This window comes from Phytophthora ramorum (assembly GCF_020800215.1).
Source record: "Phytophthora ramorum isolate Pr-102 chromosome Unknown Phyram_PR-102_s0003, whole genome shotgun sequence".
NCBI lineage: Eukaryota > Oomycota > Peronosporomycetes > Peronosporales > Peronosporaceae > Phytophthora > Phytophthora ramorum.
This window is the reverse complement of record NW_027150649.1, coordinates 592,545-617,948: the sequence shown is the minus strand read 5'-3', so window position 1 is coordinate 617,948 and position 25,404 is coordinate 592,545. Positions and strand designations below refer to the sequence as shown.

The 25,404-nt window shown below is 56.6% G+C and overlaps 8 protein-coding genes across 8 annotated transcripts; 4 read left to right on the top strand and 4 right to left on the bottom strand.

Moving 5' to 3' along the window:
* Positions 1 to 4,399: 4,399 nt before the first annotated feature.
* Positions 4,400 to 8,386, bottom strand: KRP23_3347 (FAM172 family protein-like protein; the record flags this gene model as incomplete). Its single annotated transcript, XM_067888186.1, has 4 exons — positions 4,400 to 4,412; positions 5,378 to 7,096; positions 7,163 to 7,272; positions 8,249 to 8,386. 4 exons carry the CDS (start codon positions 8,384 to 8,386, stop codon positions 4,400 to 4,402), a joined length of 1,980 nt encoding a protein of 659 aa, XP_067747451.1.
* Positions 8,387 to 8,610: 224 nt separating this feature from the next.
* KRP23_3346 (Sphingosine kinase 1) lies at positions 8,611 to 10,626 on the bottom strand (the record flags this gene model as incomplete). Its single annotated transcript, XM_067888185.1, has 1 exon — positions 8,611 to 10,626. The coding sequence occupies one exon, from the start codon at positions 10,624 to 10,626 to the stop codon at positions 8,611 to 8,613; it is 2,016 nt and encodes a 671-aa protein (XP_067747450.1).
* Positions 10,627 to 12,426: 1,800 nt separating this feature from the next.
* KRP23_3345 (Palmitoyltransferase ZDHHC7) lies at positions 12,427 to 13,466 on the top strand (the record flags this gene model as incomplete). The annotated part of the gene is made up of 3 exons (XM_067888184.1): positions 12,427 to 12,827; positions 12,882 to 12,935; positions 12,995 to 13,466. The coding sequence occupies 3 exons, from the start codon at positions 12,427 to 12,429 to the stop codon at positions 13,464 to 13,466; spliced, it is 927 nt and encodes a 308-aa protein (XP_067747449.1).
* A 629-nt stretch (positions 13,467 to 14,095) lies between these two features.
* Positions 14,096 to 15,862, top strand: KRP23_3344 (uncharacterized protein; the record flags this gene model as incomplete). Its single annotated transcript, XM_067888183.1, has 1 exon — positions 14,096 to 15,862. The coding sequence occupies one exon, from the start codon at positions 14,096 to 14,098 to the stop codon at positions 15,860 to 15,862; it is 1,767 nt and encodes a 588-aa protein (XP_067747448.1).
* Positions 15,863 to 15,937: 75 nt separating this feature from the next.
* KRP23_3343 (uncharacterized protein) lies at positions 15,938 to 16,222 on the bottom strand (the record flags this gene model as incomplete). The annotated part of the gene is made up of 1 exon (XM_067888181.1): positions 15,938 to 16,222. The coding sequence occupies one exon, from the start codon at positions 16,220 to 16,222 to the stop codon at positions 15,938 to 15,940; it is 285 nt and encodes a 94-aa protein (XP_067747447.1).
* Positions 16,223 to 16,360: 138 nt separating this feature from the next.
* On the top strand, positions 16,361 to 18,561 carry KRP23_3342 (Poly [ADP-ribose] polymerase tankyrase-2; the record flags this gene model as incomplete). The annotated part of the gene is made up of 9 exons (XM_067888180.1): positions 16,361 to 16,400; positions 16,468 to 17,048; positions 17,120 to 17,386; positions 17,452 to 17,619; positions 17,704 to 17,726; positions 17,801 to 17,893; positions 17,957 to 18,047; positions 18,112 to 18,180; positions 18,250 to 18,561. 9 exons carry the CDS (start codon positions 16,361 to 16,363, stop codon positions 18,559 to 18,561), a joined length of 1,644 nt encoding a protein of 547 aa, XP_067747446.1.
* Positions 18,562 to 19,535: 974 nt separating this feature from the next.
* Positions 19,536 to 20,350, bottom strand: KRP23_3341 (uncharacterized protein; the record flags this gene model as incomplete). Its single annotated transcript, XM_067888179.1, has 5 exons — positions 19,536 to 19,546; positions 19,620 to 19,817; positions 19,918 to 19,992; positions 20,067 to 20,223; positions 20,339 to 20,350. The coding sequence occupies 5 exons, from the start codon at positions 20,348 to 20,350 to the stop codon at positions 19,536 to 19,538; spliced, it is 453 nt and encodes a 150-aa protein (XP_067747445.1).
* A 41-nt stretch (positions 20,351 to 20,391) lies between these two features.
* Positions 20,392 to 25,144, top strand: KRP23_3340 (ABC transporter C family member 13; the record flags this gene model as incomplete). The annotated part of the gene is made up of 3 exons (XM_067888178.1): positions 20,392 to 20,473; positions 20,543 to 24,867; positions 24,947 to 25,144. The coding sequence occupies 3 exons, from the start codon at positions 20,392 to 20,394 to the stop codon at positions 25,142 to 25,144; spliced, it is 4,605 nt and encodes a 1,534-aa protein (XP_067747444.1).
* Between the last annotated feature and the right edge of the window lie 260 nt (positions 25,145 to 25,404).

Sequence of the window (25,404 nt, the reverse complement as noted above, 5' to 3'; positions counted from 1 at the left end):
GTGAAGAGGATGCGGTGCCGTATGAAGATGGCGTAGGTACCGGTGACACCACGCTTCAGACTGACACCTTCGAGGAGGCATGGAAACCACCCGTACCCACCCCCTGGGCTCCTTCTAGTCGGATTCGTTTCTTCATGGTCGCACAACACGAGTTGGTGTTTCCTGAGCGCGTTTGTCGACAACATCTCCACGCAATTCTGGAACAACTGCTGCTCGTCTACGCAGGTTTTGCTTGGCGACTTTGGCATGAGTATGTGGATCGACATCGCGAGAGAGAAGGCCAGCAGAACCGTGAGCGAGCCGCTTGTGTACTAGAATCCTGGACTCGACGAATTGCTGAGAGAAAACGACAAAACGAGCGTCGGCTTATGCTAAGCATGGCCATAGGCTCTTCGGCGGATGTTCTGGAGCTGTATCGACGACGACAGATCGAGGCACGAAAGCTGTATGCTTTCCTCACACGGCAGATCAAGGAGCGAACGCGCAATGCACTGAAAGCATGGCGTGTAGCTGTAGGGCCCAGCGCTCCTCCTCCGCCACCAGCTATTACTTGGCATCCAAGTCACGGAATGAAGGCCATGCTGCCGAAACTTCCTCGTATGGGTGCTCGCAAACGTGCAGTACAAGACAAGTCGGCCGCGCCCGGTAGTCAAGTTATCATCGAAGACATGACGACATATAAGTTGTTCCGCGCAAACCACGCAGGTCCAGCGGATACCTCTTTCTGGGTCATTCGAGCGCGGGTACTTGCTGGTGCATGTCCAATTGGTCCTGCGTTTCGCGAGGCGCGACGGCTGGTTTCACGTACCGATTTCGCTACGAGTGTACTCTTGCAGCAGGTTAGTGTGTTCGTGTGTCTGATGGAACCAGAAGAGCTCAAGAGCATGGAGGCAGCGGCAGGAGGGTCCGGGACAGACACCGACTGGAGTTATGAGAGTCAAATTCGCACCAAGTACGGAGCGCTCTGCAGGGAGCTGAAGGGAGCCCAGACCATCAGCAAACGGCACGTAGAACTCGCACAGCAGTTGCTGGTAGATTTCGATGCCGAAGCTGGTAACGCTACCGCAGCTGCAATGGGAGGATCTGGTGCGAAGAACAGCAAGAAGAGGAGATCATCAATGACGTCGCAGCAGCAGCAGGAAGAAGATGCCGCAGAAGAAGCCAGTATGATAGAGGCACGTGAAGCTCTCGAGCACAAGCTTCAGCTGGCTGAGCAGCAGGCTACGAAGGCTTCACGCGAATTAGCGCGGTTGGGCATGATGCAGATCGAGTTCTTGTATTTCCCTATCGCACACGACGGCGTCCCTGACAGCGATGAACTGATGGCGTTTCTCGAAGAGCAGGTCGAGTTGAGACTCCGTGAGGGCAAGAACCTGTACCTTTTCAGTCGTCTGGGGCATGGTCGTACAGGACTGGTGTCAGCGCTGCTGCTTGGGCGCGTGTATGGAATAACGGCCTCGGAGGCTCTTGAGCGAGCTCAACGAACACATGATTGTCAGCGTCCAGAAGCACCTCGTGGTTTGAGTTTCTGCTCACCAACTACAGCGCCGCAGATAGCGTTCGTGAGGCGCGTGTTGGCACGCTCAATGGATCCCATCTACGTTCCTTTGGTGCTTGAAAACTCAGCCGAGGGATTCCGTTCTACACGAGTGCAGCAACGTGGATTGCTGGCCGAGGCGTACTTGCGAGAAGAAGGATTCATGATCGGCGCTGCTGGAGATGCCCAGGCACGAGAACGAGAAGCACTCGAGCAAAAGCGTCTGGAACGCATTGCTCGTCGTGAAAGCACAGCTGCAGCGTTGCAGCGCGAGCGCCGAAAGCAAAAAAATGAACACGAAACTATGGAGGTTGAGGAATCCGCACAAGCAGCTTGCGAGGCGATGACTAGCATCTACACCAAGATCGTGAAGGACACCTCAAGTACATTGGATGGTGGCTCATAAATGGTTTATAATATGCAAGGCTGTGGAGATCAGCAAGCGGCTGGCTAGGCCCTTGTTGGCTTACATGACGCTGCACTTGGCACCGCACGCCGGCTCGAGGTTCTCCACCTCAGCCTCGGCCTTCAACTTCGCCACTTCCTCTTCTTTCAGCATCTTGGGCGATGCCGGGGTCGCAGTTGGGGTTGCTCCCGCCTTCTTCGGCGAGGCAGACGCCTTCGGGGACACCGCCACCGGAGCAGGAGCAGGGCCGTTGATGGCCGGTGTCGGAGGGAAGGTTGATGCATCAGCCAGAACTGTCTTGGGCTCAGTCGGAGTAGCCTTCGCGGCGGGTGCTAGCGGAGGAGTAGTTGCAGTCTTGGCGTCGGGCTGAGCCTGCGCCGTCTTAGCAGGTTCCGTCTTCACAGCACCGGCCTTCGCAGCCTCGGACTTGGTCGGCTGCGTCTTACCAGCTTCGGCCTTCACGGGCGATGTCTTGGTCGCCTCAATCTTGGCTACTTCAGTCTTCACCGATCCAGTCTTCACGGGAGATGGCGCAGGGGCCTTTGAGTTCACGACTGCATTCTTGGGCGGTGTAGCAGGCGTCTTAGAGTCAGTAGGCTTCGTCTCGGTGGACGATGACTCACTCACTGCGCTTCCACTACTACTTGAGACGGTGACCTCCGTTTCGGGTCCCTCCACTGCCTTGGCAGGAAGACGTGCAGCAACTGCAGCTGCATCGACAGGCGTAGCCAGCGCATTTGCGGCCGCACCTCCACGAGGACTGGCAGGGTTGGAATTGAAACCAGCAATGCTACTGGAGCGGCTCAAGGCGTCGACATCCGAGAACTCGCTGCTGTCAATGCGGTCAGCACGGCCCAACTCGTCCATCTTGGCAGGGCCGAGAGCATCGATGCTGGTGCGACGAGCCTGCGGGTTCTTGATGTACTTGTGCGTCTCCGTCCGGGGTTTCCCTTCAGCGTCCACAGCACGCTGTAAGCTGAAAGTGAGGGCCGTTCCCTTTGCTCCACAGGTGACAATGCCACCGGGCGTGTCGCTCTTGGGCTTGACGACGTGCGTTAGCAGGTGGTTGAGTGTCTTGCGGACACGGTTCGAGTCCACGACGCGGAGGTTCAGGCCGTCGTCGCCGTAGTGGAGACCAGAGGCGTTCGTGCAGCCCTCCTTCTCCACTTGGATGTACATCTCACCCTTGGTAGCTGCGATCTGCAGACTGATCGCGTCACGCTGACCGGCCACCTTGTTGTTGAGTGAGTACGTGCTGCCATCTTTTCCGTCCGAGGTGCGAAGCACGAACGGGGTCTGGTAGGTCAGCGGGGTGCCGTTAGGCTGCTGCTTCTCGCCACGAATGGGGGAACTGTTTGGACAAGGCAACAAGTTAGCAAAAGTGGCGTTGGAAGACAAATCACGGTTCGGAGGAGTCGTACACGATGAACTCGGCTTCGACCACGCGGTCCTTGACCTCGTCCTTGACGGGGGGCACCACAAGTAGCTGCGTCTGCGTTTTGCCGGGCAGCTCCAGGAAACCCAAGCACGAAGGCGTAGCATTCTCGACAAACGCCGACTTGGTCTGCAGCTTGACGACATCGCCGAATCGGATGGGCTCGTTGATGCTGCTCATGGCTGCTGAGGAGGAGACGAGCGAGAAGACCCGGGCTGGGCTGGCAGAAAGCTGGAAAGTTTGGGAGTGAGAAGGCGGAGACAGCGCCTCTCAAGACGTTGGGTGGGCCAACCCCAACACTATTGTTGGGCAGGTTTCTCCCAGCTATCAATAGTGCTTCACCCTCGTTGTGACTTCCCTTCCTGAACTCTTAGCACGAGAATAACCTGAGCCAAGTCTCACTTGTATTTTTAGTCGAAGGGGCCTTGGTTCTCGGTCTCTGGGCGAGAAGGGCAAGACGGGTAAGTGAATGCATCAGTGCCGAGGCCTCGAGCCCGAGACCATACAAACCAGTGATGACACATTGGGTGAGGTGCCTAGAGCTGGCCACATTTTATTGACGTGGGCAGCAATGCTGCTGCTGTTCAGCACGGACAAACACCAGCGCTGGGCGCCGTTGAAAGAGTAGTGTGGATATTCATTTTCTCTTTTTCATCTGATGCCACTCGCAAAGCTAAAACTAAAATGGCGAGTTCGCTGGCAGGAGGGTGCATCCCCGCTTCAGCGCCGAGCTCGATTCTCTTGTCCGTGCTCCAGACCTTTGAAGCAGGCCGTGCACCCTCTCAGCAGCTCGCTCGCCTTGCTCTTCTTCCCGTTCTTCTTCTCGTACACAACACACACCGGCACGGCTCTCTCGCTCGTGTCGTCTCCCTCACCCACTCACCGCAACGGGGTTTTCCAACGAAGCTGCGTCGGCGGCATACTTTCTGATGCTGCTCTCGCCATTACCTCGACTTGACAGCTTTCCCCGCGCTCGCTCGCTCTTGCCCTTGACTTCGTCGTCGTGGGGGCGGGTTGTCTTCTAACAATCGGACCTGCCTCAGGGCCACCATCTTCGCCACTACTTGCTTAGTTCAGGTGCTCGTTGCCGGGCATGTAGGTGAATCCGTCAAAGTGCGCCTGCGCACGATGCGTCGCGCCCAGCTCCTGCGTGACTGGCGAATCGCGCGCCATCTCACGCGTAAAGATGTTGGCAACGTTGCCGGTATCGGCCTCGCTGCTCACCACGGGCTTGAAAGGCGGCTCCATCTCGCGCTTCAGCAGCTTATCGAAGTCGATGCTCGCAAAGAACGGGTGATCCATGATTTCCTGCACGCCCGAGGGGCCCGAGCCTAATCGCTTGGCCGGGTCTCGGCGAAGCAGGCCTGTCAGCAGGTCCTTGGCGTCCTCCGAGAAGGCCTGCGTGAAAACCACATCTCGGTGCAGAATGTTGTGGAACATGCGCTTTCGGTTGCGGTCGAAGAAGGGAGTCTGACCAGTCATCATTTCATACAGCAGCGTACCGAAGCCCCACCAATCCACAGCCTTACCGTACGGCAAACCCTTCAGCAGCTCAGGCGCAATGTACTCGGCCGTACCACAGAACGTCTTGGCACCGTCGGGCACGTCAACGTTCTCCTTCGACAGACCGAAGTCCGTGAGGGCGATGAACCCCTTGTCGTCCATCAAGATGTTCTCGAGCTTGAGGTCACGGTAGGCGATGTTCAGCTCGTGCAAGTGAGACATCGACATCAACAACTGCGCTGCGTAAAAGCGAGCTCGCTTCTCCGAGAACTTGCGCGACTTGCGCAGGTGGAAGAAGAGCGAGCCACCGTTGTAGTAGTCCATGACAAGGTACAGCTTGTCCTCGTTCTGGAATGCGTACCGCAGACGCACCACGAACGGGTGGTCAATATCACGCAGGATACGACGCTCGGACTTGGTGTGCTCCACTTGGTTCTTGGCAAACACAGATGCCTTCTTCAGCACCTTCATGGCGTAGATAGCATTCGGGTTGCACGTCCCATCCGGAATCTTCTTGCGCACGAGCATGACCTTACCGAACGCACCCTTACCGATAACCTTCAGCAGGTCAAAGTCCTCCACGCTGAGTTTCGAGTTTGTAGGCGCCTCAGCATTCGATTCTGACCGGCCGTTGTTGGACATGCTGGACATCTGCGTGTCCGAGCGGTTGCGGCTCTCCGTCGACGAGGATATCGACGTTGTCATGGCGTCGCTCGTGGTGCGGTTGAAGCGCGGGTAGTTCGGAGGAGGCTGGGTAGGCGCCTGATTGGGCCGAGGTCCTTCCGTCGCACACTCTGTGCACACTCGCTGCGCCGTGCTGGACCCTGGCAAGAAGAGGCGGTCGCGCGAGCAGGCGTTGCAAACAGCGCGGTGGCACATCCGACAGTGGTGACGGCGGTCGAACAACGTGAAGTGGAACAGACACAGGTTGCAGTGCTTCTCGCTGTTGCCCATCTTGGAGTTGTTGGCGTCACGGCGTGCCGACTCCTGGCGCTGCAGCTGCGGTCCACCGGGGACACCGGCGCCGTTTCCAATGAACGCGGGGGCCGAAGCGGGCGGCTCCGGCACCGGCTTCTCTCCGGCCACGTACGTCGTGGCATCCCGCGTGTCCAGGAAGCGGAAGAGTGCGTCCTGGATCTTGTTAATACAAAAGGCCGTGACGTAGTAGTGGTTCGCATGGGCGCGCGCTGGTCGACCAGCCGACAGACACGTGCACCCAGTACGATGGGGGGCGTCTCCGTCCAGTTGGGTCTGGAAGAGTAGGTCGTTGCTCTCCCAGTACATGGTGCGGTGGGCCAGAATGGACTTGACCGACTGCGAGTCGCCGTCCTCAATGCGGTGGCTGCTCTCAATCAACGCAATGGCGCCGTTGCGGCGCATGAGCTGGTCGCCGCGCGACTGCAGCAAGTACTTGATCAACACGCCACCGTACGAGTAGCCCAAGAAGTAGACCCTCCGCGCGGTCGAGCGCGCCACGTACGAGTCCCATAGCGAGTCCATGTGCTCCTCGGGGCTCGACGAGCCGGGGATCTGCAGCCGCTGCTTGCCGTCACGCATGACGATCACGTTCTTGTTGGGGTTGGCCACGATGATGCCGTATCCTTCGTCAATGGCCTTGCGGAAGTACTCGAGCATGCTGCCGCTCTTGACGCCGGCGTGCAGCACGAGGCCGCGGCTCCAGAGACCTGGGTAGAGGCCGCGACTCACGGCCACGAACACGAGCAGCTTCTTGCACGTCTCGTAGTTGCGCGAGACGAAGACGTTGGCCTTGACGGGCGCCTCGGGCGTGCTATTGGCCGGGATGAAGACCTCGCGGAAGCCCAACTCTTTGCGCATCGAGTCCTGCACGTACTTGACCGTGGTGTTGATGATCTCGTCCTGGTGCACAGCCAGGTCCGTGTCGTCCAGCCCCTTGCCCGTGGCCTTGAGGTGGATCATCCCCTCGGCGTCCATGGCATACAGCGGGTGCGAGAACGGCAGCGGCGCGCCGCGGTTCGAGGACGGGCCGCCGAGTTCGGAGGCGGAGGACGGCACGGGCGGCATGGTGCCGTTGGACTGCCACGACTGCTGCGAGTGCGGGTAGTCGGAGGCCGCGCGGTTGGGGCGGCCGGGAGCCGACGGCGGCCCGCGCGGGACGTACTTGGAGCCCCCCACGGGCTGCTCCTTGTCCTTCTTCTTGCGGCCCCAGCGAGGGAACCGGAACGACATGGTGACACTGGAGAGTGAGCAACGAGGAGGTTAGCTGACTGAAGCGCGGCTAAGGCGGCGCTCGTCCCCTTACACTGAGGGCCTCTGCCGAGAAGAGCTTGCGACGGCTGGCGAGGGCCCAGCAACAATCCGAACTGGACGTCTTCCGCGTGTGACCCCCCCCCTCGCTTTCGAGGCGTCGTTCTGAGCGTCCAGGCCGCGATTTCATTGGCGCAATGTCACGACGGGGGCAGCGTAGAAACGAGCCGGAAGCACTGACGCCTGGGCCGCCTGCTGAAAAACCTCGCGCCAACACTCACGACGCTGCGGGACGCTGCGCCATGTGCAGGGCCAGTTGCAGGCCTGGACGGACACGGCCTGTCGTGCATGTGCACGAAGCTGCGCCACCGTGGGTGAGCAGCGATGGCAACAAAGTGCAGCCATCCATGCTCGAGAAGAAGAGCCAGCGATAAAACCTCGTCACGTCGTCGACGATTGTACCCAAAGTGGTGCACATCAAATAGGCATGTACTTTTGGACATCCAAAACGGTATTTTACAAATGAACTGTAATATGATTATAGTCCACACAAATAAAGAGTAGTTCTGGTCGGCTGGATTTGCAGTGAAGTTATATACACGGTACAGTGTACCAAAGTAGTTTTACTCATCAAGTACGATATGTACTGGTGCATCATTGTACCGCGCATGAAGCTGTCTGTCTGTTCTGTCTCAATCATGTACACGTAATAGTCTTGCCTTCTCCCTCACGGCTCCCTCGCACGCCGTTTGCTGCGCGCAGCTTATGATGTTGCCAGAGTACAAAATGTAATAAAACCGTTATATTACTGACAGTTATAAAAAGAGGTCAGCTGAAAAACAAATAACGGGATATGATTGGATGAACGTTATAAGCAGCTTGTCGTTATAAGCCAAGAAAGTCGGTATCCGTTGTTTTAACCAGCCCGCGCTGCTCAGCTTCATGCCGGACGACTTGGTGCAGCAAGTCTGCTGGATGTTTTGCTGACGGCAACCAACGCACAAATAGATAAAGAAAACTGTCTACAATGACTCGACTGCCGGCTGGAGAACTGTGGCACCAGTATCCTTTTTTGGACTAAAACGATAATTTGTATTCACCAAATTTGAACCAAATGGCCAATTTAAATTGTGTTTCGCACGCATCCTAGCGTCACTTTGGGGCAGACCAGCAGCTTTTGGGCGTTGCGATCCGGGACGAGGATGACCAGGCCTGCCGTCCATGCTTGATGCTCCGACGGCATGTAAAGTGCAGCGAGCAGAATCATCATGCAGAACATACGTTGCTTCAGCTTCCTGGAGTCTTTGCAATCATGAACTCATTACGTTATGTATTTTAGATTACCCTCCTGCGGCGCCGGCGCTTCGTTCGCACCCGCTGCCTTGCCCCTGGAGCCCTTCGATCGTGCTCCGCGCCTACGTCCTATCGCTATGTTACCGACGGCACTACCACTGCATTTTTATCGTCTGGATGTCTTATGATGTCGATTATGAAATAGGGCACTCACTTTTCGGACAGCACGCATAGCAGCTGCGGCACCACCTCAATACGGAACGGGCCCGGGCCAGCGAACACCTCGCCGTCCACGTTCAGCACGTCCTCCACGATCGGCTCGATCACCAACGCCTTCACCTTGTGGTAGCCCACCAGCTCCGACTGGAGGAATGTGTTGGACAGGTAGCGCACGGCGATCTTGGCCGTCTGCAAGATGTTGCCCTTGCGAGAGTAGATGAGGTCCAGGTTGCCGTCCGACGGGTGGGCGTACTTGGTCTCAAAGTACACGTTCGAGCCGCCAGCCGACGTGAGCTCTGAGGTAAAGCTCTGCCACTGGCCAGCGTACTTCTCCTCGCTGGCAGGGTGGAAGATGGACTCGGCGTCGCCCGTCCACTGCTTGGCGGCCGGGTCTGAGTCGTCATAGATACTGCAGCGCTCCACATGATGCTGGTCCTCTGCGGTGTCGTCCATGATCTCGTAGTATGTGCGCAGCACCTGTTCACCCGTCTCGGGGTCCACAGGCGTGTTGTCTGACAGCACGTAGCTCATCTTGGCCTCGTGCTTGTGCGGCGCGAAGAGGCCGCGCTTGACCTTGAGGTAGAAGTAGCGGTACACGCCGAGCCACCGCGTGGCCTCCGACTCCACTGCGATGTCCGAGCCGATGCCGTAGCTCACGCCCGTGCAGGCGAACTCGAGACGAGTCGTGCCGTCCTCGTTGCTGGCCTGGCAGGTCATCACGTCCAGCGGGCGGATCTTGCGCTTAATGACGCAGTACACTGACGACTCGTGGGTGGGGGTGCCCACACCCTTGCCGAAGGCGTTATCTGTGCCGGCGCAAATGAGCGACACGGGGGTCGTGGCCACGAGCGTGCGCCACACGCTCTCCTCGCGAGAAAAGACGCCGTTCATGAACTCGTTCACGGTGCCGTCGCCGCCGACAAACACGATGGCCTCGTACTTTTTCTCCAGGTCGAACGCCGCGCCAATGTCGCGCGCGTGGCCGCTGTACTGTGTCTCCTCCACGTCGCACTGTATGTTCGCGAGCTCCAGCAGGGGCTGCCACTGTTGCCAGAACTTGCGTCCGCGGCGCTTCCCCGAGTGCGGGTTCACCACAACCTTGATGCGGCGCGTCACGTTCTCGGGCACGCGAGCCAGCCATTTGACAAACAGTTGCAGCGACGCTACAAGTTTGGCGGCCGTGGCCTCGTCGCCGAGTCGCAGCGTCACGGTACGGTACCTGCGCATGAGACGGCGGTGCTGCTTGCCCCTTCCGGGCAGCATATAGTGTAGGTCCACGCTGGTGCTGCTGCCGGGCGATAGCGTGGCGGCCAGCAGGTCGTCCTTGGCGATCTGGAACTCCTTGGTCTTCTTGCGGAAGAGCGACACACGCTGGCAGTTGACGCCGTCGCGGTCCACCTCGACCGTCATCTGGCGCCACACAGAGCCGACCTGCATCTCCATCTCGGCCTTCATCAGGCACTGCTCGGGGAACTCGCGCAGTCGGTGCGAGTACATTTCGCGCACGATCTCGCGCGCGGACGCGGCCGTGGAGAAGCGGAAGCGCACCTGCCGCTTCTCGATCGCCTCCATGGCGGCGTCGCGCTGCGGGCAGCCGGCCCAGCTCTTGGAGCGAGTGAGGCGCAGGCTCGTGGGCGTCTCACCGGCCTCGCTGTCGCTGTCGTCGCGCGACTCGTTCCTCGGCACGAGGCCCTGCGTCGGGACAGCCACTGTCGACGCGCGTCGAAAGTGGTTCTTGGCGGGTGGCGAGACCGGGCGGTTGGCAACCTCCAGCACGCGCTCGCGCAGTTCGCGCACGCGGTCACCGGTCAGCGCCTCGCCGTCGCTGCTGGCGGCTGTGCCGCTGGACAGGCGCTTGGTCTTGACGGGCGGCAGGTCGTCCTCATCCTCGTCGTCTGCGGGCTGCAGCTCGATGGCGTCGAACAGCTGGTTCTCGTCCTCGATGGTCTTGACGGACCCGACGTACGCGGGCGCCTCGTCCCTGGGGCGCGTCTCGAGCACCGCCATGGAGCTGGGAAGTCGTGGGAAGTCGCTCGCTGCTCTTGCTGGTAAATGTGCGAATGAACGAGCTGCGGCGGAAGTGATTGCGCTCCCGCTTTATATCGCAAGTTGCAGTCAGGCGCTGGACCGACTCGCAGGGGTATGCTGGATGGTGGGGCGCAGGTTGTTGCAGGTACTTAACGAACAGCAAACATATTTGGTTTGGCTACACGTAGATATGCTGAATAGTGGGGATACTAGGTTTCAGCGACTTTCGAGCGTTTAATGGTTGTTATGGGAAAAATGGCATAATCGGGCGCAAAGAACGGTCGGTCGACCCAATTTTTTAAAAGCGCCCAAATTGGGCGAGATGAAATGCTGGACGCGTGCCATTGACTTTGCTGCAGGCCGACCAGGCGAGAAAGCCCTCACTTCCTGGCCCTGAAAGCGTGGTTGGCAGTAGCTGCCACGAAGCATGAGTTGGTTTCGGATCGGTGCTGGAAAGCCCTACGGCGCTACTAACACTGTGCGTCTAGTAGCAATCTCTCAACGGACGCAGGACGCGACTAGAACGAGCGGGTGGCGCTACTACACTCGCAACAGTAAACGAGCTTGAGCACATCAAGTTGTGTCCTGGACGGACTAACTCCTACAGCTGCAACTTTGAGCGGTAATTTGCAATTGCTCTGAGCCAAGGAGCGTACTGTGTACATGTATTTATCGCAGTTGGTTGTTCGATTGTTGACATTGAGGTGTCTGGCTGTACGCCGGTCGTCGAAGCCGGTGTCGGGCTTGAAACCACCGACATGTTACGTTTCCAGCCTCCACTTCCCTATCTTTTGGTGGACTGGTTGAAAAAGCTTTGGCGACCTAATTTTTTTGAAATGAATCGAACAGCAACGAAGCTAATAGCATTGATGTTGACTGCTCACCTGGGGTGTTGCCAAATAAGCAGCCCTTCTGGCAGCAATGCGTGTTGGTCTCCCCAAACACATTGTTGCCGTCAGAGCAGCATTTTGCTTCAAAATTTGGTATCATCGTCAACCTGTTTTACCCATTTAGCGAGGAGGGTATTTTGCCCATTTTGCGCGTCCCGTCTGCCCACGGACGATTATGGGTCGATTGCGCCAGAGCCAATGCGACGTCGAGCGCGGCGTGGTGATGGTCGAGCTTGCGCCGGCGGATATTCACCGTGAAGACCCGACCAGCTCCAAGCATGGTGCGTGAATACATGCAATTCACGCGCTGTGTCTGGTCCGGTCTGCCGGATGGGAGCGCTTGGAGCGCGTTTTGCTGTTTGCAAATGGAGTCGCCAACGTGAGGTCGAGGCTTTGCGAGCGCTGGCCGTCCGACCTTGGCCCGCCTCACGTCCAGTGGCCTTGACGTTGCAGGCGCAGAGACCGTGGAAAGGGCTCATGTCCCCACGCTTGAGCGCCTGCCCACCAGCAGATCGGCTCGCGCAATTGCTTGCGACTTCATTCACCCAACGATGGCTTGATCCCATGGCCTGCAAGGGCGAAGGATCGTGGCAGAGTTCCCGCGGTCGTTTACGCCGATTGCGGGCCATAAGGAACGCCGTCACCCTTGCGATCCGATCTTGCGCGCCTGGATTTCGGCCGCCGAGCAAGCAACGCGGACGTGACGATAATGCGCGATGCCAGGTGTTGGCATAGCACTCGTCGGCAACGCTCCTGGAGGCGTTGTAACGACTATTCCTCGGGAACACGGCGGATTTGCAATCGCCATGCTAACGCTACAATCCCGACAGCTGAAGTGAATGGCACTATTTCGGAATCGCAATCAGTGACTATCTCAATAGCAAATTCCATGCTGTCAGGACGTTCGGGCTGGAAGCGGCCGCTGTGGTTCGTGTGGGACCCCGCGGGCCTCGTGATCGCGGGCTTCGCGTGGGTGTTGCTCTTCGGTCTGCTGTTGTCGGTGCTGCTGTCCATTTCGCAGTGGGTGGGGCTGCTGTCCCTCATGGGGGTGACGGAGGGGCTGTGGTTCTCGGGACTCTTTGGCATGTGCCTCTGGTGCCACATCGTGGTGCTCACGAGCAACCCAGGCACGGTCCCATTCAAGCTCAAGGGACTTTCAGTTGACGGAGAGGAGGACGCAGACGTGGAGGAGGTGGAGGAGGAGATGCCGTTGCACGAGTACGAAGAGTGCGAGGACGACGGCTCGCTGCTCATCTACTGCGACGAGTGCGAGATCTACCGGCCGTCAAGGTGAGTAGACTGCAATTTGTTGTTGCAGGATTTGCACTCACGATATTTCTGCAGAGCGACGCACTGCCACACGTGCGAACGGTGCATTGTGCTGCAAGACCACCACTGGTGAGAGCTGAGAGGGATATCAATTGCTGCGGTTGCAACTGACTCGTGACTTGTTGCAGTCCGTGGGTCAACAACTGTGTTGGCATCGGCAACCAGAAGGCGTTTTTGTTGCTGCTGCTGTATGTGACGGCGACGAGCGTGCAGGCCGCGCTGCTGGTGCTGCTGCAGTACGCCATGTGCGCGCGCGGCAAGTACACATGCGGCCTGCAGAACGACCAGTTCCCAGGCAAGCTGGGCGGCTGGATCCTCGCGGCGGCGGCCGTGTTCGGGCTCTTCTGCTCGCTCATGCTGGCAATGGAGCTGCTCAATATTTATCAGGACCCGCTCTTCACGCACATCGCAGACCAGCTCGCGGCGCGCCGCGGCGGAGACAAGTCGGCGTCGAGGCTGGAGCGGCATCTGAGCGTCATCTGCGGCACGGACGGCATGCGGGCGTCGTGGTTCTTCCCTCCACCCGAACGGCGCGCGCTTCACGACGTGGAAATCGTGCAGGGCTTTCGGTGTCGCCCCGAAGACGCCGAGATCTGCTGATGTTGGTGCAGGGCGGCGGTGGCCGCCTCATTAAGGTACGGTAATATAGACAGGGACGACAATTCAGAGACGTAGCTACGCTGCACTCTTTAGGTCTTGGTCCACGGGGCCAAGCGGTGTCTTCTCCTCTTGGTGAATGAAGCGATGCTTGCGTTCGGGTGTGCGAGTTGGGCAGTGAGCGGTCACCACCAGAACCGGCGTTGAACCAGTGGCGGGATGCCGAATTCATCGTTGAACTGCTGCAGATGACCAAGACGGAGCCTCGTTTCCTGGGCGCCTTAATTATATTGACGGTGAAGTCGTCACGTTAGCCCTCTATCTTTGAGCGGTCGCATCTTGATCGCCGCACCGATAGATGCAAGCAAAGGTCCACGCCTCCCTCCGTCTGAACAGCGGTGGGTTCCAAAGGCGCAGTTCTGGCTGCGACCGACAAAATAGGTCAAATATGCAACAAAGACACAGTTTTTGTCCAATTCGCCTCGAGGCAACGACAGCGCCTTCAATCCAATTTGTCCGTCCTGGCGTCCTGGACAGCCTGGAAGCAGCCCATAGCCAAGCCCCGCACCAGTTGACCACGTGAATGACGAGCCCGTTGTGCTAGTCGCCCTCGTAACGGTTTCGCCTGTCACATGGCCTCACTCACCATGTCCTCGGGCATTTGGCTCAAGAGCGGGTCGTCGCTGTCCATGTCGCTGTCGCCCGACGCGCTGAGCCTCGACTCGCTGCCCCCAGAGCTTCACGCCGACGCATTGGGCCTGCTGCATGCCGACGCGTTTGTCCTGGGCGAGCGCCGCGAGTTCGGCTTCTACGGCCTGGAGCAGGACGGGGCGCTGCGTCCTGGCGGGAAGGTGCAGCTGCTGACGCGACGCACGGCCGGACTGTTGTTGAACTACGCGGGTATTGGCGCGCTGTACGGCGGCCTTAACAGCGCCATTGCGCCCTTCCTGTCCAACTACCTGCAGCTGCAGCAGTTCCAGGTCCGAGCGGCGTCGACGGTCATCAACACGGCGTGGAACTTCAAGGCCTTCGGTGGACTTTTGACGGACAGCGTGAAGATAGGCGGCTACAGGAGGAAGCCGTACCTGATCCTCGGGTGGTTGCTGTGCTGCGTGAGTTTGCTGTACCTCGGCACGTCCGAAATGCCACGAGCTGGAGACACCGACGCGGCGTGGAGATACGTGCTGTTCATGACGCTGGGCACGGTGGGCTACTTTTTAGCGAATGTGGCGGCGGATGCCATTGTGGTCGAGATCGCGCAACGAGAGCCATTGCCGACGCGAGGACATACACAAGTGAGCATTTACGCCGTGAGGATGCTGGGGTTGATTGCGATGGACTTGTTCGTGGCCAGCTCGCTCAATGGATCGGCGTATGGCGGCAACTTCTCGTGGTCGCTGAGCGTGAACCATGTGATGTTGGTATTGGCAGCCTGCGCGATGGTGCCTCTTGTAGGCTCCATTTGGTTTCTGTGTGAAGACCCGACGCCCCAGACGGTGCCGATTTTCTCCTTCGCTGGCGCCGTATCGTGTCCTGTTGGGCCCCGACAGCAGCCAGACACCGCACCGCTCGATCCACCACTGGACTTCGGCGGGCGCTGTCAGCTTATTTGGAGACTTATCCAGAGCCGCGCGATGTGGCAGCTATTGATGTTCGAGCTCGTGGCGAGTTTTTGCATGACCATCGACTCCAGTGCAGCCCCAGCGATCGAGGCCAACTGGGTCGACGTGGACGTCTGGCCGAAAACCATCGCGATCGCGGTCTGGTGCCTCGCGTTTACGGGCGGGTTGCTCGCAACGAAGCGCTTCTTGCTGCGTGGCGCATGGGGCCACCTCTTTTGCATCGCGACTTTTTGGATTGTCGGCGTCGACGTGGTCACGGTGGCTTGCACGGTGTTTGACGTCGTGAGGAGGAGAAGCTTCTGGCTGTACATGCAAATGCTGGCGGCGCCAGCAGCAGGACTGCGGTTCCTCCTGCTCTTGTTCCCCATCGTGGAGCTTGCACCGCGCGGCATTGAAGGCACGACGTACGGCCTGGTCATCACGTTCCGCAACATGGCCATTCCGCTGGGCACAACCGCGTACAAAACCATCGACGCGTACTTTTCAGTGTCGGACGACGACGTCCACTTGGACTCAGACTCGACGCGGCTGCAGGTTGCGTACACGTATTTAATCGCCTGGAGCTTGCAGCTTTTGAGTCTCGCGTTTGTTGGACTTCTACCACGTCAAAAACTCGAGGTGCAACAACTGCGCTACTTCGGAGGGTACAGTACTTCTGGGGGATGGCTCGTGGTCGTCACTCTGTTCAGCGTCCTGAGTTACGTCACGACGTGCAACATTTTGTCGCTTTTTGAGAGTACGTCCTGCCTCCGCATGGCCGGGGGTACAGGATGTTGATAGTTACAGTTGTTGCGCAAAAAAATAATAGCCCAGTGCAAAACGTTATTATAGTTCGGAGTTGTTGCGCTGAGCCTACTGCTGCTTGTCCTGCAGCATATCCTTGAGCTGTTGGTTCTGCTGCGCCACGTGCTTGGCGCTGCTGCCGGCGGCGCGGCGGATTTGCGTCTCCTCGCGCTGGAAATTGGCGTTTGCGCGACGCTCGGCCCACTTCATGACGAAGTAGCCGCCGATGATGGGCGTCGCGAAGTACACGACCCCCATGACGCGCTGCCCGTTCCTGGACAGGGGGATGCGTGTCCTGTGGATCTTTTGCTTGAGCGCCTCGTGGCGCTCTCCTAGTCGGCGCAGGAACTCCATGTCCACCGCAAATTTGAAAGTGACACGCAAAAACAAATGCGCAAATCACTTGGCACAGAAAAGAATACTGTTTTGCGCAAAACTATTCATTAGTATCACGAAGCGACGCGAAAATGGAGTTGACCTTTGCGCTTGGCAATGGAGGATGCGTATTATACGCCTGGGAATGAAGAAGGAGGTGAGAAGAAATTCATCCTGCTGAAATAGTGATTGTGATTGTATAGACTCAAAATTTGTGGGTTTAGTACAAGGAGGGACGTATCCTGAAGGCTACTCGGACTATTACCAGCAGGAAGAAGGAGAGGGGGACTATTATGCCGGATACGAGCAGCAAGGATTCGAGGAGTATTACCAGCAAGAAGCTGGGCACGAGAGTGATGTGTACCAGTATAACTACGAGGGTTGCGATGCGTACCCTACAACTGGAGGACAAGACTACAATTCTGGAGAGGGGTATACTGTTGAACAACAGGAGCATGCTATTGAAACTTCGGAGACGTGGAGTTACAGCCCGGAAGAGGGGCAGCAATTCTACTTGGACCAACTCACGATGGAGCAGGCAGCAGGGTACTACTACGACGAACAAGGGAATTTGGTTACGGGCCCTGAATCTCCAACAAACGTGTTTACTCAAGAAGGTTATTGGGGGTCAGGACAGAATAGCAACACTACGCCAGAAGAAAACCCTCAGGATGAGACGGAAGGTCTTACTGAGTCTCCAACTCTTGATTCTGACACGACAGAAGCACCCGAGAATGTGGCGACTCCAGAGAGTAGTAGATCACCACGGAAAAAGGACAAACATGCATCGCCACCAAAGAAAAAGGTGAGTTTTCTAGGTTGAGAGATTGGTCTCGGGATCTTTCATGTCATGCATGCATGACTCATTTTACGTAGAAATCGAAGAAGGAGCGCGTTCAAAAGCGCCAGGCTTTGTTGGAAAAAGAGGAGGAGGAGAGGATCAAGGCACTGGAAGATGCAGAGGTCGCAAGTGCTAGCAACCATGCAGCAGATGGCACCGCAATGTCGACCAAAACAGGAAAGCTGTCGAAAAAGAAAACGGGGTTTCTCGATCGTGAAAAAGCCAAATTTCAGCTGAAGCTGCGCATTGCAAAAGCAATCAAGCGAAAGCGCATGCCAGTGCAAATTCGAATTCTCCCCAAGGTATTGGAGGTTTTCGGCGTACCATTACACGTGTAGTCTATGACACTAACTCGTTTTTTTCCTAGACGCGCAAGTACCTTAGTCCAATGGAGAAGTATTTTGGCAGCGTGAGTGTCGAGTGTGTCTTGTCCGATATTTTCTGGTCTTCGATGAAGGGGGATCTTGGTCGAGTCAAGCACCTCGTCGAAATTGAGGGGGAAAGCCCAACAGACAGTAAACTGGACCCGTGGAACGTACGATGCGAAGACTTGTCTGACTGTAGCCGCTTATGGTTCTCACGCTTCACTTTCTTAAACTATTGTTTTGCCGCTGAACAGCTCCACCAAACGCCTCTGCATTGGTAAACGCCCACAAGGTCTGAGAGGGAATACAGATTTCTAATTTGTTTTATCTTGTCGCCGTACTGTCCCCCAGGGCAGCCAAAGGCGGGTCAATACCCGTTGTAGATTACTTGCTGGCCGCAGGTGCTAGTCCGAGAAGCTTGGACGAGAACGGCAGTTTACCTCTGTACGCACGGCCATTTGATAATATTTTGAAACTAGCTGCTAAAGGGTGCCTTGGTTTATGCAGACACCTCTCGTGTTGGGCTGGCCACGTTGACGCCAGTATCGTACTACTGCGTGCTTCTGACGTCAAGGATCTATACGTTCAAGACTACGACGTACGGTGTACATGTAAAATTATATTGTAGACATTCTAACTCGTGTGCTCGATGTGTCCGACAGGGAGCGATGTGTCCACTCGACTGGGTAAATGTCCGAAGTCACACAAAATTGCTCAAAGCAATCGAAAAGGTATTCTCCGCAGCGCAATTGCGCCGTACTTAACTATTGACTAGTTTGTCGGTCGTGAATCGATTGCAGTACCAGGACTCGCTGTGGTTGCCCAAATTTGTGGATGACCTCATTCGCGGCATCGTTCGCTACAAGATCAAAATCTTCAAGGACGCACCCCAGAAACCCGTCAAAGCGCCTGCTAAAGACGATGCAAAGACTGATGCAGGCACTGAACCAGCCACACCAGGAACCGAGAATCCTGGCGACAAACCAGGTGAAAGTCCGGCAAACGATACTACGGCATCTAAAACATCGCTGCTCACGCGTGCCAAGACCGAAAAAGTGGAGCGAAAACTTGCTACTAAAGACAAGAAGTCCTCATCAAAATCCTTGGGCTAGCATACACCCAATACAACACACAACTATATGTACGTAAAGACCTTGTTGGACTTTACAGTAGCTGAAACTCATCCACAGCGTTGCCAAACGCTTGGGATTTTGTGCCGATTCTTTCGGGTCGTCATTATCAGCGATACGGCTATTATCCAGCAGCAATACGCGATCGCGATACAGGATAATTTGGATACGATGGGCCACCGTCAGGACCGTGAACGCAGCAAACTCGGACGCAATAACCTGCTCATACGCAAGGAAAAGGTTGGAATTTTGTTGTTGGACGTGCACAATTGTTGTAAATGGTAGCAACACCCTTGTCAAAGAACGGTTCATCATCAAATGTCTCTCTTGCCAGCTTCATAGTTGCTTCCAATTGCTCTCAATCCACGGCCAAACTTTCACTTAAACTCCTCTTTAGCACCGTAGCCGCCTCTCTGAACAGGATCTATCCATTTGGTCTCGTGCTTCACTCAAGTCAAAACACATCGATCCACCCGAAATTGAAGACAATTAGCGTAAATTTTACAGCAATTCCGTGAATTCGTCGAGTGCTGCAGTGGTCCACGAGGCAGACACCCCACGAACGTCAGGCGGCTTTGTCGATGGCGAATTATCGCAACTCACTGACCGATGAAATCGCAAGAAACCTTGTACTTCAACTAGTGTGGAATGCCCGAGAGCTCTTGGACGCAGTTTCTTCCCACGCGCCACCGTGGGGCTGTTCGCCTCTGCACCCAGCTACAGCCTCTACGCACAGCGGATTTTCCTGCGGATGACGCACCAGGAGACCCTGTGGTCCGTGGACGCGGACTCCGGTCGTCTCACGTCCTTCCTGCTGCCCGACAGCGATTTCGCGGCCATCGATCGCAAGCGTGAGTTTGCTACCGCGCCCAACCAACTTCCCACGCGCATCCACCTCAGCCATTGTGCCATGCAGCACGCGGACTGGTGCTCCCACAGATTGCACTCAATTCAATTCAACACCGCACTGCACCATACGAACGCCAATAGGTTAGCGACGATTCACTCAATGCGAATGCATAAAGCGGGTGCAGACGGACTCTTTGACACCATAGTGCCTGTGTGCGACCGCGAGAGCATTCGACAGCTACAACCGGGGAAGTCGGACGGGGACACACTGCAGTACTCCGCTTGCTTTTCTGGCGCAGCTCCTGGAGCTGGCTGTTCGTCTGGATGGGGGTCTAGCATGAGCACAACCGCCATCATGAGCTCATGGAACTTGAACGACGACGTCTTGCCTGCAGCACACGCAACCAACCAGACCTCCACCTTCAAATGCGCCAACAAACTGCCAACGACCTCGAACGTACCGAGTAGTTGCCCCAGAGCGTAGCGCACCATGTCGGCGTCTGGAAAGAGCGTCACAAGGACAGGGAACCGCTAGCAATGGAGTCGACGAGAAAGACACCGCGCCTGTGTACGTACAGGGTTTGAGTGTCCCCACAGCGAGTAGCTCTTGAGGTCTGGAGGACAGGAGAGACGCTTACGAATGAGATGCGCACGCAGGGTGAGGAAGCGGAAGATGTTCTGCAAGTTGAAGCGGGCCAGGCTCGATTCCAGCAGCAGCACGGGCGGCAGGAACAGTATCCATACTCGTCGATTTGCTACCGAGTTGGACACCTCGAGGGCTGCCAAAAAGAAAGTCTACACAGGAAGCTCTCTACGTCCTCACTGTTCGTATTCCCAACTGAAGTCAGAGCTTACAAACCAAGAGCCCCTCAGCTCAGCTCCATGTCCCCCATCCGTTGGATCCAGGTACCGATTCGATCATTTCGGATTTGGACCCCTGGAAGAGCTGAGCTCCCATATCTTATGCTGCTCTCCGTGTACTGCGTGGCGCTCAATGGCTCGCGTCTACCCACGTCGAGATGCACGCAGCTCCTAGCACTGCAAGGTCCGTACGTGTCCGTCGTCAAGTTTTCATGACAAGGTCGACCTTTGACGTGGAAAGTCTCCATTGCAGGGTCTCAGCTGGTCCTTCTGCTCGTGAGCATGACAAACGTGTTGCAACTCGCCGGTGGCCGCAGTGCAAGTTTACGTCGCTGGAATGCAGTGCAGTGCTGGCTGATGGCGCTGCATTCGCTGCTGGTGATGGCTGCAGTGGCCTGTTCCGCGGCTTTGGCGGGGGTCGCAACGCTGCACCAGTCGTCGGCGTCGCTGGTTTGTGGAGCGAGCGTTGCAGTAGCCGCGTGGTTCTTCTACGGTGTGGGCAGTTGGTTCGAGTTCCTGCAATTCAGGACAAGCTGCAAGGCTGTGACGCTGTTCGTGGTGCTGTCAGGTGTTGAAGAAGTGGTGATGCAGGGAGGGATGACTCAATCCGAGCTGTTGGTGGTGAATCTGGTGCAGTGGAAAGCGGAGATTTCAGCTGCTGTAGCGGTGATTGCAGTGTTGAGGGCGCTGAGCTTCCCGCCGGATGCAGGTGATGAGGCCTTGGAGACTGAGAAGGTGATGCAGAGTCCGCTGGACCGGGTTGGGTGGCTCTCGCAGTTGTCGTACCATTGGATCTCCCCGTTTATTGCGCTGGGTATGAAGCGCCGACTGGAGATGGCAGACGTACCGAACTTGCCGCTGCGGGACACCACGTCTGTCGCTGCAGCCTTGTTCGAGAGCGAGCTGCAGCACGAGCTTCAGTCGGCTCGGCCGTCCTTCCTGCGCGTGGCACGGCGATTGTACGGCGCGGATGTTCTGGTGTTCGCGCTTTGGTCGACGGCGAACAAAGCTATTGGACTGGCGAGTCCGCTGCTGCTCAAGCTCTTCTTGGACTGGGCTGGGTCTCCGCACCCGTCGCTCTCAACAGGCTACTCCCTCGCTGCAGCAATGGTGGGACGCTCAATTCTGTCAGCTGTCTCGGGCACGCAGTACAATCTGGCCTGGAAGCGGTTCGATTTGCGAGTACGAGCTGGGTTAGTGTCGGCGATCTACGCGCGGACGCTGCATCTTTCCGGTCAGGAGAAGCGAAAGGCTGGCGGGCTTGGGCGCATCACGAATCTCTTGTCGGTCGATGTTGGGCGGATTGTTGGCATGCCCAGCACGTTGTTCGACATGGTGCTGATCCCAGCAGAGATCGCAGTCGCCTTGATTTTGCTGAGCAAAGCCGTGTCTGTAGCTTTTGTCGCTGGCGTGGCCGTCTTGGCTGTCATGTTGCCGCTCCAAACTGTGTTGGGTCGGAAAATCCAGAGTGTAACTGCGGATATGATGCGCTTCCGTGACGAACGTGTTGGCCTGGCTGCGGAGAGTCTGAAAGCTATCCGTACACTGAAGCTGCTGGGTTGGGTGTTGTGGCGACTGGAGGCCATGAGTACGAGTCGTTCACTGGAAATGGGGAGGCTGCAGGTCCGCAAGTACCTTGACGCTTTCTGCGTCTTCTTTTGGGCTTCTACTCCTGTGGTTGTTCAGGTGTCCGTCTTCGTCACTGCAGTCTTCTCTGGGCGAGTCATTTCAGCGGCTGATGCCTTCACAGCGATTGCTCTGCTTGATCGACTCATCTTCCCCATGAACTACTTCCCGTGGATTATTAACGGCTTTCTTGAGGCCAAGGTTTCAGCGCTGCGTATTCGCAGGTTTCTCTTCGATCGAGAACGCAGTCAAGCCAATACAATCAAGGACGGAGGGCGTAACGAAAGATACGACTCTACTGCTGACAAAGAAAATGACAAGGACATCGTGCAAATACGTGATTGTGACTTTGTTTGGGGGTTGCATCAAGTCGAGAATGGTGGAGAGGGAGAGACTGATGCAGAGACTCCTCTTCTCATGGAAGATACACCGTCGTCGCCACGGATGGCAGCTCGTCCGTTCATGTTGCGTATCAATCAGTTTTCTTTACGTGCAGGCTCAACGTTCGTGGTTTGTGGTCCTGTAGGCGCTGGGAAATCGTCTCTATTGCTTGCATTGCTTGGCGAAATGCCAAAGCGATCAGGCTCGGGCGATAAGGCTGCAGTATTTCGCAGACATCGGAAACCATCGCATTGCTCGTATGCACCTCAGAGCCCGTGGCTTTTCCGAGGGAGTGTCCAAGCAAACGTCACGCTGTGTAGCGAAGACGCGGACTGTAAAGAAGGAGAGGATGGTATCGATCGGACGCGTTATGAGCAGATTTTGAAGGCGTGCGAGCTTGACGTGGATCTCCGAAGCATGAGACCACCGTATACCGTGGCCGAGAGTGGCAGCAACTTCAGTGGCGGCCAGCGCGCCAGAATCAACCTCGCTCGTGCACTCTACCAGCAAGCAGACCTCTACTTGTTGGACGACCCGCTGAGCGGACTGGACATGAACACGGCTCGCAAAGTAGTCGCCAACTGCTTTTCGTCGGGCTCCAGCGTAATTCCTGCCGATGCTGCTGTAGTTATCGTCACACACTCTCTACATCTCCTACCGCTCTTCCCGAAGAGTGCGCAGGTCGTGGTGATGGATGAAGGATCTATCGTGGAGCAGGACACGTACAACCACTTGAAGACCAAAGAACCGCCAAGCCGCTTGGTGAAATTGTTGACGAGATCTCCTAGCGAAGACAATCTCGACAGTGTTTCTGATGAAAATTCAGCAGCACACGAAACCCAACCATCAAAGCAAAACGAGGCAGAACCGGAGCAAGAGGCGAAGGCCCAAGCAGAGGCTAAAGAGGAGGAGGAGGAGCATCGAGAGTCTGGAGTGGTGGGCTGGCACGTCTGGAAAGCCTACTCAGAAGCTGTAGGCTGGGCTCTTTCTGTCGTCATTGTGCTGGCTGTGGCAGCCATGCAAGTCTCTCGCAACTCACTAGACTGGTGGATCGCAGTGTACACGAACGGCAAGCACTCTATCTCGCCGCGAGAGTTTGCAATGGTGCTGCTCTACATCGCTGGGGCCAACATTGGTGCCGTGTTTGTTCGCTCGTTCATCTTTGCCTATGGTGGTCTGTGCGCAGCCCGAGCTGCATACAACAAGCTCGTGATCAGCATTTTCGCTGCTCCGTTGCGGTTCTTCGAGCACACACCCATCGGACGAGTCCTAAACAGGTTGAGCGGAGATACGTACGCTGTGGATGAATCGCTACCGTTCATTCTCAACATTTTCCTCAAGGATGCTGCCGATGTGACGGGGGCGCTTGTCATTCTCTTTTACGGAAACCGCTTGGTGTTGGTGCTGCTCGTCCCGCTGAGCGTCTTGTACTTCCACCTACAACGTGACTATCGCCCAAGCTCGCGTCACCTCAGGCGACTAGATGCAGCCACGCAATCGCCACTGCTGGCCATGTTCACCGATACTCTGGACGGTCTCACTGTCATCCGCGCAGCTCAGAAACAACAACAGTATGTTCAGTGCTACGGCGTGCGTCTGAATCGTAGCCAACGAGTTTCGTTCCTCAGCTCGACCACGGGCGCCTGGTTTGGCTTGCGTCTCGACATGTTAGGCGTCTGCGTGACTTCGTTCGTCGCAGTGTTTGCTGTGGCGGATTTCAACCTTACTGGCGCCATCAACCCTGGCATCCTCGGACTTACGCTCACGTACGCACTCCCCATTGTAGGGAAACTCAATTCACTGTTAAACAGCTTCGTCGACACGGAGCGTCAAATGATCGCAGTGGAGCGAGTGAAAGAGTACACAGATCTGGAGCCTGAGGAAGCTGTGGTTGGCACTGGAGACCTCACAAACGTGAAGGATATGCCGTTCTCCTGGCCAACAGCAGGGCAAATTTCGATCAAGGCCCTAACAGTGACGTACGCCTCATCAATGAAAAGCTCGGAGCAGCACAACAAGTTCGGTGACGCCGAATGGGAGTGGGTTGGGCCACGGATGGCGCCTCCAGCGCTCAAATACGTCACGTGTGAAATCCCTGCTGGCCAAAAGCTGGGTATATGCGGACGCACGGGTGCTGGGAAGTCAACGCTGCTGAACGCTCTCTTCCGAGCTGTTCCCTGGGAACGAAGTGGCAGCATCATGATTGACAACGTGCCACTGGACTCGCTGAGTCTCCAAGACCTCCGATCCAGACTTACCTATATTCCGCAGGAGGTAGTGCTGTTTTCCGGTACGGTGCGCTCCAACTTGGATCCTACTGGCGTTCTCGAGGATGAGCGGCTTTGGACGGTGCTACGAAAGTGTGGCGGACTTGCAAATGCTATCGCGAAACTAGCTCGTGGCTTGGATACTGTGGTCGAAGGCGGTGCTGAAGAGCAAGCTGCAACGTTTAGTCAGGGCCAAGCTCAGCTGCTGTGTATCGCGAGAGCGCTTTTGCGCCCGTCGAAAGTGCTTTGCATCGATGAAGCCACCGCATCCATTGACCACGAGACGGAGCGGGCCATCTCCGAGGTGGGTCTTGCTACCGTTTAGGACAATCGTGCACTGCCTAACAAAACATTTCCAACTTTTTGTTGTTTTGTATGAGCAGGCTATTGCGTCCGAGTTTGCTACGTCCACAGTGCTGACGGTGGCTCATCGTATCCAAACCATTATGCATTGCCATCGCGTATTGCTGCTGGACAATGGCCGCATCGCTGAAAGTGGTGACCCGAAGGAGTTGGCACAAAACCCCCAGTCACTCTTCTACCGTCTGGCAAACTCTGGGGACGAGTCTCAGCTACTCTAAAGTCGAACAAGGTCTTTACGTACATATAGTTGTGTGCTGTTTCGGGTATATGCTAGCCCAAGCATTTTGATGAGGACTCCTTGTCGTATGTCGCAAGTTTTCGATCCACTTTTCGATCTTGGCACGCGTGAGCAGCGATGTTTTAGGGGCGAATCCGTAGCTGAGGTACCCTTTGCCAGACTTTCGCCTGGTTTGTCGCCAGGTTTCTCGGTTCCTGGTGTGGCTGGTTCAGTGCCTGCATCAGTCTTTGCATCGTCTTT